This window comes from Callorhinchus milii, unplaced genomic scaffold (assembly GCF_018977255.1).
Source record: "Callorhinchus milii isolate IMCB2004 unplaced genomic scaffold, IMCB_Cmil_1.0 Scaffold13, whole genome shotgun sequence".
Taxonomy (NCBI): domain Eukaryota; kingdom Metazoa; phylum Chordata; class Chondrichthyes; order Chimaeriformes; family Callorhinchidae; genus Callorhinchus; species Callorhinchus milii.
Window position 1 is genome coordinate 13,519,956 of NW_024704754.1, and position 12,277 is coordinate 13,532,232.

Sequence of the window (12,277 nt, forward strand, 5' to 3'; positions counted from 1 at the left end):
TCTATGGCTGTTTGAGGGATATTGCTGAGTGAAACCAGCTGCTGTATTTCACCCACAAAATATACACTCAATCCACTTTGCAGTATACACAAAGATTATTATTATATTATTATTGATATTTATTACTATTATTATTAACTGTTTAGACTATCTAATATCATCTAAATGGAATTGATACATGCTTTTTTTATTGGTTGGATATCCTACTCTTACATTGAGAAACGGGGCCAAGTGAGACATGTCAGTCTCAAATAATTCATAGCTAAGGAGCTAGCAATGAGATCTATCCTCTCAAAGTCAGTGGCATAATAAGCCCCCAGGGCCCTTGGTGCAAGAATAAGTTAGGAGACTTTTCCCAATCCCAAAATCTCAAATGTTGCGTGTGAGAACCTGGGAGATCCAGCCATTTATTCCCGTCCTCCTACCAGGAGGCTGCATTCCCAACACTGGGGGGTGGGTGCTGGGGTCTGGGGTTGGGGGTTTGGGGTTGGAGGCCAGAGGCTGGGGCCTTGTTGGTCTGGCTGGGGGCTGGAGGCTGGGGATGGGTGCAGGGGCTGGAGTTGAGTGCAGGGGCTGGGGCTGGGTGTTGGGTGCTGGGTCTCCGTCACACTGCCCTCGCTCTCCCACAAGCTGAGTGGTCAGCCTGGGACGGGACCACACAGTGCAGCTCCTCCCATTCACCCCAGCCTAGCGAGAGCCACTACTCGCCTCCCTGGGACTCAGACCCTGGGCACACTGCAGGACACCCAGAGCCCCTCACTATACCAAGGTACCATGTATGGCAAATCAATAGTGGAATCCAGAAGCAGAAGAATGGGATTGTAAATAGGAGACAAATGTCAGGGCTCATAACAGTGAGCATGGATGGGCTTGGCAACACACCTGGTAATGATACCAGAGATATGGAGCAGGTGGGCGAGGCTTTTCTGTGCTGGGTCATAAGTGTGCAGACTGGGGCAAAAATAAATGCTCCAACCAGAAAATTCACCAGCAATTTCAAAGGAGTGTAATTCATGTCTTTTCACAATGCCACAAAGGAACATGTTATTGGGGTCAATTTAGCACTGGATTTTATATTTAAGCACTTTGAACGCCCCAAAATGTATTGGATCACAGCCCCATCCCCTTGCCATTCTTAATGATGATGTCTAAGAAGCTGGTTCATTTGGACATCTGGCTTTTTGCGAAACAAAAAACAGAGTTACCATTATTCCATTCACATGAACTGTAGCTTGATGGACATCACCATTTACAATGAGATTAAATTCTAATGTACTAATCACCCTAATATCTCAGGATTGCTTATATACCTGAATATGTTATGATGAATGTGTCTGTGAGAGAGATAGAGTGGGTGACAGAACAGTGAGTATGAGGCAGACATGCAGAATGTGTGCGTGAGATAGAAATGGGAAGGAAGGCAATATACAGTCTGACCTATTTAAGGTCAGTGATACGATCCCAAAAAACATGCATGCGTGGGAATGAGTCTGACAAAGAGTACTTGGCTCACAAATGAGAGAAATAGTCAAAAGTTCAGCTAGACAGAAAGAGATTTACTGAAAAGAAAGATTCTTAAATTCTTAATGTTGCCTTCCTGCAAGGACAGGCTCTGAACACTAATAATGTCAGAAAGATTTGAATTATTTATGGGTTGCATCTCTTCTGTAATCACATGGGTGTGGGTTTAAAAATGGTCCATTATTTTCAATGCTGCTGTTCTCTATCTAGCACATGTGGTCTCCTGTACCCGTCTACTGCATTCTTCATGGAGGTTTAGTGGGTGTTAGGATCATTGAGGAAGTCAACTAATACCTTCCAGTATGCCAAGAGTTCTTGAAGAATCAGATTCACCCCCTCCATCTCTATTGTCTGCAAGTCCTGCCTCAAAACCTACTTCTTCAACTCTGCCTATGGTCACCTCCTTCCCCCCCTCTCCCCTTCCAGCCATGCAATTGTAAGGGGTGCCGAGAAGTTATTCTACTTATTAATGGAAGTTGTTTGTTTCTCTCTCACTTTTTTCTCTCTCTAGTTATGGATATCACGGATATCATTAAAGGCAAAATAGACAGTGATGAAGAGAAGCAGCACTTCATTCCATTCCATCCGTAAGTCTAACTTTTTTTTGCAAAGTACACAGAATGTGTGAGGACAATGCGCTACTGTATGGATGGGATGCAAAGTATTCAGGTTTGAGATAGTTTGAATAACTGTCCTGGACACAAACACTACTGTTATAGATCTCTTCGTTTTAATTAACTAACCACATCATACAGATTTCAGGGGAACTTTTGAATTTACACCAGAACTTTGAGTTTATTGGGAAACACAAACTATCTGGGCTTGTATATAGGCCCCAAGTGGTCTGTAGGCAAACTTTTGAAACGAGCTGAGATAATTGCGCATTTCAATTATGCTGAGGTTTGAGATTTGAAGTTGCTCAGATTTAGAATTAAGCTGGGCAAATTCTGGGAATGTGACCTTTTTCAATGCTGTAGGTTAAGCTCAGAAATGTTGAAATGTATATCGCAAGAGGCATGGATGGAATAAAACCTGCTGAGGTAGAAGTTGAAAAAGACTTAGGGATGTTAACTGACTTATCATTTGCTGTGTAAGAACAGTGCCAGTCAACGATAGGCAAGGCAATGGAATGCTGGGCCATATTGCCAAATCAGTCGGGTTAATTTGAAGTTAAACTCAAACTGAACAGTGTTCTGGACAGGCCACACCTGGAGTACTCCAGACAGCTTCTGCTTGCTACAATTTAAGGGTGGTACTCCTCCCTCAGGCAATACAGGAAACAACAAGGCCGTTTCAAGTGCTAGAAGGATAGCTATAAAGAATAATTAGATACGCTAAATAAACTAATCTGTCCTAGTTTGATGTTTGCAATCTGCAGTCTTTGTATATTACAAATTAATTGTTATGCTTTTGTTTATTACAGAGTTGTAGCAGAGAATGAGTTTCTACACTCTCTCCTCAATCGAGTGATATCTACCAAGTCAGGAGATGAAAAGGGACAAGGTAATCTTAATCAGAACCAGTCAACGTACAATTAGAAACTACAGTAGTCAGATCTTTTGAAGCCTGGAAACTCAGCAGAGAAGGCAGCAGATATTGAGCCAGCAGGGTGGGGTAGGGGAAGGTGTGATGTAACCATTTGCATGGTCAAACAGTAGAGTTGCAGGATGATTTAAAGGTGATAGAGAGGGGTAAGGTGGAAGGAGAGAGGAAGGGAGTTGAGGTATGGAGATAGTGGCTGAAGACATGGTTAACAATGGTCAGATATGGGGACAAGGATTATGCAACTGCTCCAAGTTTATCTAACAGTGATGGCAGACACACGGGTGAGACTGGAGAAGGTTACAGAGGTAGAGCCAGAGGGAGGGTGTTGTGATTGGTAGGTGAGAGTGAGGATATCAAAGTGAATCAACTAAAAAAAACAAGATTCCATTTATAGAGCGCCTTTCACGTCGGGAGGACGTCCCAAGGCACTGTACAGTTGGGTCAGGACCCGAGCAGGGGGAAAATGGTTAAGGTGAGGGGAGGGAAGGGAGGGGGGCGAGGAGGGGGTAGAGAGTCGAGAGGGGAGCTGAAGGCACGGTCAAAGAGAAACGTCTTGAGACCGGCCTTGCAGGAGGAAAGGGAGGAGGCGGCGAAGGCACTGGGGGATGGAGTCCCAGAGCCTGGGGGCTGAGAGGCTGAAGGCCCGGCCACCGATGGTAGGGCGGTTGGGGTGGGGGATGTGGAGCAGATCGGAGCCAGAGGAACGGAGGGTACGGGCAGGTAGGTAGGGTGATAGTAGGTCAGAGAGGTAGGAGGGAGCAAGGCCGTGAATGGCCTTGTAGGTGAGGATGAAGATCTTGAATTTGATCCTCTGGGAGATGGGGAGCCAGTGGAGGCGAGCGAGGGTGGGAGTGATGTGGGCGCGAAGCCTGGTGCGGGACAGTACACGAGCTGCAGAGTTCTGAATGACCTGCAGTGTGGAGGGAGGTGCGGGAAGGCCGACGAGGAGAGTTCCCATAGTCCAGCCTTGAGGTGATAAAGGCGTGGACCAGAGTTTCAGCAGCGTGAGGGGTGAGGTAGTGCCGTAGTCTTGCGATATTCCGGAGGTGATGGAAGGCGGTGCCAGTTGTAGTGCGGATATGAGGGAGAAAGGACAGCTCAGGGTAGAACAGAACCCCGAGGTTCCTGACCGGCTTTGAGAGGTTGAGAGTGCAGTCTTGGATGCTGATGCTGTCAGCGCCTGAGGTGCGGAGGTGGTGACGTGAGCCAATCAGGAGGGCCTCAGTTTTACGCACGTTGAGCTGAAGAAAGTTGTCTCTTGTCCAGGACTCAATGTCAGACAGTCAGGCTGTCAGGACATCGGTGGTCGTGGAGTTGAGGGTAGAGGAGGAAAGGTAGAGTTGGATGTCATCCGCATACATGTGGAAGTTAACCCCATGTCTGCGGATGATGTCACCGAGGGGGAGCATGTAGAGGGTGAAGAGGAGGGGACCGAGGACAGAGCCCTTAGGGACACCGCACGAGACAGTGCAGGGGCCGGAGGAAAAGCCATTCGTGGAAACAAAGTGAAGACGGTGGGAGAGGTACGACCTAAACCACTCAAGGACAGGGCCTTGAAGGTTGAGGTGGGAGGACAAGCGGTGGAGGAGGATAGCGTGGTCGACCGTATCGAATGCTGCCGATAGGTCAAGGAGGATGAGGAGGCAGAGAAAGCCCTGGTCACAGATGGTCAGGATGTCATTGGTGACCTTGACCAGGGCAGTTTCTGTGCTATGGGCAGCACGGAAACCCGACTGAAGGGGTTAGAACTGGTGGCAGTTTTTAAGGGAATGGGAACAGAGCCAGAGGAGAGGGACAGGTTGACAATGTCTGTGATATGTGGGGTAAGGAGGTGGAGCTGGGAGATAAGGAGTGGAGTGGGGATGGGTCAAGGGAGCAGGTGGTGGGTTTCAGGGATAGGATGAGTTTGGTGACAGAGGGTGGGGAAACGGGAACGAAAATGTGTAGGGGAGGATGGGTAGGAGTCGGAGTGTGGGAGGGAAGGGGTGGGGGGGTGGGTGGATGTTGGAGGGGAAGTGAACGCGGAGCGAATTCCCTTGATTTTGGATTCAAGGAAATCCAGCATCTCCTCGCAGTGAAGGTTGGAGGAGATGACCTGCGCGGGGTGGCGGGGGGAACGGAGGAGTCGGGATGTGGTAGAAAACAGTAGCCTGGGGTTGTTCTTCACCTCCAGGATTATCCTAGAAGTAGAAGGACGACTTGGCCGAGGCTAGAGTGGAGTGGTAGATTTTGAGGAGGTCCAGCCAGATTTGACACAGGTGCATTCAGCAGCCCGCACCTGGCTTTTCAGTGAGCGGAGGTGGGTGGTGAACCAGGGGAGGAGCGAGAGTAGGAGACAGTATGGGAGGTGATGGGGGCAAGAGTATCGAGTGTGGAGGAGAGGGTGTAGTGGAGGAGGGTGAAAGGAGAAGAGGGGTCGTGAGTGTTGAAGGCCAGAGGGAGAGGAGTTCAGAGGATAAGGAGACAATATCGATAAGGAGACAGTAACGTCTGTACAAAAATGACAAAACTCAACAGAAATTTGTCAGTTATCCTCAGCCTCAAGCTCTTAGGTTGAGCAATATCAGCACTATCCATTCTTCTTTGGGGATTATATTATTTTCTTTGGGGATGATAATATTTTATCTCTTACACTTTTTTTTCGGGAGGGGTTAGAGAGCATCTCCTCTTCTTATGAGGAACAGCCGGTTGTATCAATCTATTTCTAATTTCCTTTTTTGTTTTGAGAAATAAATATTTCTTTAAATATTGCTCTTGCCTTGTTAATTCTTTCTGATAAAGGCCTTCACTATCTCCCAGCTACTTCTCTACACAACATTAATGACCCAGACACTTGAGTGTCTGGGACACTTGAGTGTCTGGGTCCTTACTCCACATTTGAGTCGTGCCTTCGTTGTGTGTGTGTTATGTGGTTAGTTCCACATTGTTGCATGTGGTCATCGCACATGGGTTAATGTTCATATTAAAAAAAGAGTTCAGTCACTGTTAGAATTTCCTTCTTTTCACAGGTCTCTGGGTAACTATGAAAATGTTGGTGGGCGATGTATCTCAGATCAGAAAGGACTACCCACATCTTGTGGACAGGACCACTGTGGTGGCCAGGAAGCTGGGATTCCCAGAGATTATCATGCCAGGTAATGTGGAACTAAGACACTTTCCCCACACCCTGCTTCCATAAAAATGGCACATACACATTATATCACAAAGGTTTTGCAGTTAATAATTGCATGCCATTTGTGATATTTCTTAATAAATTTCTTAAGAAGAGATATGTAATTATCAATTTTGTAAAACATTTCAGAATTTGACAATTACAGATTTCTTATTAACAAATAGATTCTTGTCTTGGACCTTGAGCAGAACTGAAGGACATTTGAAATTAACAAGCCTCAAGCAAGACTGAGGATTATAGAGAGAGGTATCCTGTGAAACAGAAGCATTTGAAATACTGTTGATTAACCATATCCAGGAACGGACGTAACATAGTGATATGTTTTAAGACAAGCTGGAATATGTTGTGTTTAGTGCATATTGGGTTGCGAAGTTCTGTCGTGTATTTAGAGCACTCACCTCGCAAGAGAGAGGACCCGGGTTTGATTCCCGGCAGAGCGAAACCTTAGGCAAGTTTCCTTACTCCGCAGGCCTTTGTTTACTTAGCAGTAAGTAGGAACCTGGTTGTCAGTCAATTGGTGGATCGTGTACCAGGGGGTAATAATCCCTTTTTTAAAAAAAATCTGGTCACTCAATCCATGGCTGTTTTGGCTTTAATGCTTGCAGTTTTAACAAGAAGCATCAATTAAAGCAGATGCCTGATCCATGCAGGTGTGCAGAAAGGGCCACGTAACTCACCAGCCAAGGTGCACAGGACTCTATAGATCTTATGCATCCTGGACACGATTAGGGGGTTATACCATTGATAAAGATTGCTTGTGCCATGGACGATCCTCGTCTAAAACAACAAGCTGCCAGCAATCCCAAGGCTCAGTTGGCTACCTCTCAGTTGAAATTACATTCTGCTAACATCACGATCCCGTCATCCTTCAAGGTGCCATGAATTAAATCCCTGATGGGCAAGGCTATCTACCTTGTGACACCCTGAGCACAATTTACATAACTTTGTTACCCAAGCAAAGCAATCACTCTAATTACCTGTTCATGCTCCCATAGCAGTTAATTGCAAACTAACCTCCCTCGCCCAGAATATCTGAAAAATAATGAAACAAAGGTAGTGGAAAAATAATCAATTCTTGTAACTCTCGTACATTGGCTCCTCACTTCCTTCAGCACTAATGAAACTGTCACCTGCTTACATGGCCAGCGCCATTCTAAAGGGAATTAAAGGGCTGTTGGTTAGAGTAGGATGTCACCCTGCCATTCTGCCCCTAGCATTCCTTCCTCCTCCTTCAGGGAAGGATGGTTGTGACATTAAGCTCAAAGATTTCGCTAAACCTGCTTGTGTTGGTGCTCATGCAAGATGGGTCCCGGGTCTTGACCCCCACCTCCACCCCAGGGCTGCCATTACACAGACAGTTTCTTAGGTGCCAGGTGGGATGGTTTACACAGGATCCATATTAGCTTTGAAGAGGCAACTATAGAGATATCTAAAAAAAGAAAAAAATCAGGATTATTGAGAAAGCCAGGTAAATGAGACTAAATGGATTATCTTTCAAAGAGGCAGACATGATGGGCTGAATGGCCTTCTGCTGTGCTATGGTACAGTTCTTTGTATGGTATTGCTACAGTACTGTAAATTAGTGTTGTTTGCTATGTTTGCTTCCGTAACTCACAAATTTCTAATTAATCTCACGCCATAAAAGCACCTTGAGACATTTATTTACATGAATCACACTACCTAAATGTAATTTGTAGTATATTATTAACTTCTAAGATACTTAAGGACAAGGGAGGGGAATTCATGAAATGATGTGAAAAAGTATGGTCAAAGCAATACTCACCATCAGTTTGCTCTGCAGGTGATGTCAGGAATGACATTTACATCACTGTGCAATCCGGAGACTTTGATAAGTACAATAAAACCACACAGAAGAATGTTGAAGTGATTATGTGCGTCTGTAATGAAGATGGAAAGATCATCCCAGTAAGGATTTATATCACTCAATCAACAAAATAAATGTTCTTGATTGAATATTTCTTGATTAATGCCATAAATCTTACCTAGACTGTGCAAAGGGGCCATTTCTTGACTTGCCTATGAGTCATTTCCAGCCCGCGGGCCACAAGTTTGCCATCAAACGTTTTAAATGCTGTTATGGACTTGGTTTTGTACTTGGTTTAAAGAGCTATGTATTGTACATCCATCACTGATGGAAGCAAAAGATTTTAGAAATTGGCAAATAAGTGCCATTCGCAAAGTGGAAATCCTTGTGCTAATTATAGCTCTTACAGCCATTGTGCTATTCACTGGAAAAATCATTATAACTATCATGATGCCATTTTGCTTTCTGACGTTTTCTCTCTCTTTTCTCGGATGAGAGGTCTAAAACACACAGCTGACAGGTCGGGAAACAAAACGTTTCTTGTCAAACAGAAAGCGTAGTTATTAATTTCTGTTTTACAAGAGTGGCAAAGTGGTTTGTTTTCCAACCTGTCAGCGGTGAGCCCTCTCATCTAAGAAAAGAGCAACAAAACTCCAGCAGTCAAAAGGGGATCGTGATATTTTTAATGATTTTGTAGTGAATCACTCAACTTATGGTGTAAGAGCCAGAATTCGCACAGTGACTTCCAGTTTACAGAGGCAGCATTTTCAACACCCCCCTTATGCCCCACAAACCTGTTCCATTATTGACTTGTTTCAATCTCCAACACACTTACCCATCCTCTCACCATATCTCTCAATGCATCTTGCTCCAGGTACACATCTAGCTACTTGGCTCCTAAATCTATTTATACTGTTCACGTCAATGTCTTAATCCACAGCTATACTGATTCATTTCTCTCAGCATTCCTAACTTTTTAATTTATGACTTGTTTTCCCTTGTTGTTTGAACTCTTTGCTGCAGTGAACAGTTTAGCTCCAATAACTTTGTCAATGCCCTTCATAAACTTGCAGAGAAGGATTTTGTTTGATATAGGACTGGGTGTATGGCAGGCCACAGGCATCAAAAACAAGACAGGAAAATGAATCAAACTGGACGGGAGATAACACCACTAATCTTGCATTGCAAACTCTATTAACTATAAAGCATTCTAGCAATTGGCGCTTTTAGTAATTTCACACTGTACATGGTAATGATTGCTAAATATGTTGTATAACGTAGCTGTACTTCTGATAAGGTGATGTGATGTATGTTTCCAGGTATCACTTTTCAGTGCTTAAAAGATGAATTGTTTTGATGCTTTTATCTAGAATGCAATTTCCCTGGGTGCGGGAGATAAGGCAGTCAGTGAATATCGATCTGTCATATACTATCAGATAAAGCAGCCACGATGGATGGAGATAATCAAGGTCAGTGAAAATAAATAAATTATTACCATATCATTTTTTTTCTCTCATTCAATTTTCACCCCTCTGCCTCAGACAGCATGACGTGGTAGGGTACTGTTCCACTAGCACAGGTTCTCTGCTGGTAACTCGTCCAAACTAATTATTCTACAACAATGTTATATGCAGGATTGTTAAAGATTATTATTATTATCGTGTCCCAGATGGTCTCAATGGATGAGCATGGAGTGCTGTGACAAGCAGAATAGCAAACAGCAGAGAAAAATCATAGCTAACACAGAAGTCAATTGATAATAAATTGACAGTGAATCATCAACCGCAGAAAGGTTCACTGACATTCTCATCTGTTTCTAGGTGGCAATTCCTATTGAAGAAATGCAAAGAATACACCTGAGGTTTATGTTTAGACACCGATCATCCCAAGAGTGTGAGTAATTTTATGAACCGGATGTTAATGTGAAACAAAACACCAATTTAGGTCAAGGTTGCTCTTTTCTTACTTGATCTTTCATCCCTGGTAAGACTAGCTTCAGTTCATTCTTCTAAGAGCATTCTTATGGTCACAAACAACATTACCTTGAAGATCATAGGAGTAATTGGTGCTAAGGTCATTATTCTTCATTAAAAATCATCCTATCAACCTATTATTGGGGATGGAGGGGTGGAATGATTGTACCAAATGTTAGAAAGTATTATTCACTGCTGATTTCATCACTGGTATTTGAATTAATATATTTAAGAGAAATCGTGATGCATACATGAAGAAGGGGCTAGAGAGGAATGGGAAATGTGGGGTGTGTGTGGCCTGCTTCTTTGCTAGATAATTGTATGTAATTCGATGATTTTCACTGATGATCCAGATAATGTGCACCTTGATATACTCTGTAGGCAGTGGGGAAAATGTGGGAGAAGAGGTCACTGTCATCATAGAATCACAGAATCATAGAATTATTCAGCATAGAAGGAGGTCATTCGGTCCATCGAGTCTGTGCTGGCACTTTGAAAGAGCTATCCAAATCAACTTCACTCCCCGATCTCTCCCCATAGCCCTGCAAACTTGTCCTCCCCAAATAATTATCTACTTCTCTCTTAAAAGTTGTTATCAAATCGGCTTCCACCACCCTTTCAGGCAATGCATTCCAGATCCGAACAACTCGCTGTGTGAAAAAACGGTAAATTTGCAAAGTGAAGGAGAAACACAAGTAACTAGGACCTGCAGAACCATTGGTTCTGAAATTTTCTTCCAAATACGGGGAAAGATTGACAGGAGACATTGAACCTGTAAAACATGTTTATTTTGGAGCAGAGTTGGTGTCTCTAGGTTTTCTGCTCTTTGGAAGATTCAGTGATGTTTTCATGGTATTAAGATATAATATCTAGGTGCCTTCCATATCTAACCCAAAATCAAAAAGCCTTCACGGTAAGGACTTTTAGGCTATTCAACAGTAAGCGACTGCACATTCAAGTCCTTCATCTTATATTCATCCAATATCCACAACAAGCACCTTCCGAGGGTGACTTTGAATAACAATCAATTTTTAAAAAATAGAGGGATTAGGGGATATGGGGATAGGGCAGATAATTAGAGATAGGTCTGAAGATCAGCCATGATCTTATCGAATGGCGGGGCACAGGCTCGAGGGGCTGAATGGCCTACTTCTGCTCCTAATTCTTATGTTCTTATGTTCTTAATCAGGTGTTGGACCCATCGTTAGCCTAGGGCAATTGTAGCACCCCTGGTCAATCAAACTCAAGATGGGTCAAGATTTGAACCCAGAATCTTCTGATCTGTATATAATAAAAATAATAATAATCCTTGCATTTGAAAAAAATGCCTTTCATGTCAGGAGGATATCTGAAGCGTTTTCCAGGATATAATCATCATCATAATAATATCCCACTATTTGGGTGATTGTTGGTCAGGTCATCAGGAGAAACTCGCTTCTCTTTTGAATAGAGCATGGGATCTTTAATGTCCAACTGAACAGGCAAACGGTACCTTGGTTTAATGTCTCATCCGAAGGATGCAACAGCCGCTCAGCACTCCAGTACTGCTTTGGAGTGTCATCTTAGACTGTGTGAGTTCAAGTCTTGATATGGGATTTGAATCAATCATCTGACGCAGTGGGAGAGTGCTACCACTGAGCCAAACTGACCAACTTCAAAGTGGTATGATTATGTATTTTGTGGGCAACGTTGCCCATAGCAATGTCCCATAAATAGCCTTGAATTTTAATTGGGGGATTGTTGGCCAGGCCAATTGTCAGCTTAAGACTGCATGAGTTCCAAGTCTCAACTTGGGGCTTGCCACACAATCTTCTGATTTAGAGGCGAAGAGGACTACCAACTAAGCCACGCTGTACGGCTCAGCACTATGTAGTGCAGCGCCTTTGCTCACTGTGCCTTGAGTGAAACCTTGTTCTTCGTTTGGTTCACTCTAAGTAATGGAATTCTGTCAGCTGTACTCCGCATTAAACACAAAGCGAAGCTCATCAAATGTCAAGAGACCCATTTGTCATAACAATAGCACAGCTCATTCAGTGTTAGAGAAGCAATTTGTCACAACAATTCCAGGCGGATGTTGAGCCACCTTTGGGAATCCAGACAGGCTGTAATTATACTGACAAAAACTACAATGTCACAGGCAACACAAAGACACAACGATTGATTTGGAAAACACACAAGCAGTTCTCATTTCTACAAAACTGAATTGCACCGAGCCACTTACAAGCACTCGTCCATCATCAC

At 43.8% G+C, this 12,277-nt stretch overlaps 1 protein-coding gene across 1 annotated transcript in view; it reads left to right on the top strand.

Annotated features, from left to right (window-relative positions):
• Window positions 1-12,277, top strand: part of LOC103177303 (dedicator of cytokinesis protein 2) — a 222,556-nt gene that overhangs the window by 46,929 nt on the left and 163,350 nt on the right. The window contains exons 11-16 of the mRNA XM_007891417.2: window positions 2,033-2,108; window positions 2,945-3,024; window positions 6,075-6,200; window positions 8,040-8,164; window positions 9,434-9,532; window positions 9,884-9,956. Of these exons, the coding sequence (XP_007889608.1) occupies window positions 2,033-2,108; window positions 2,945-3,024; window positions 6,075-6,200; window positions 8,040-8,164; window positions 9,434-9,532; window positions 9,884-9,956 (579 nt within the window). The remainder of the gene's footprint in view (window positions 1-2,032; window positions 2,109-2,944; window positions 3,025-6,074; window positions 6,201-8,039; window positions 8,165-9,433; window positions 9,533-9,883; window positions 9,957-12,277) is intronic.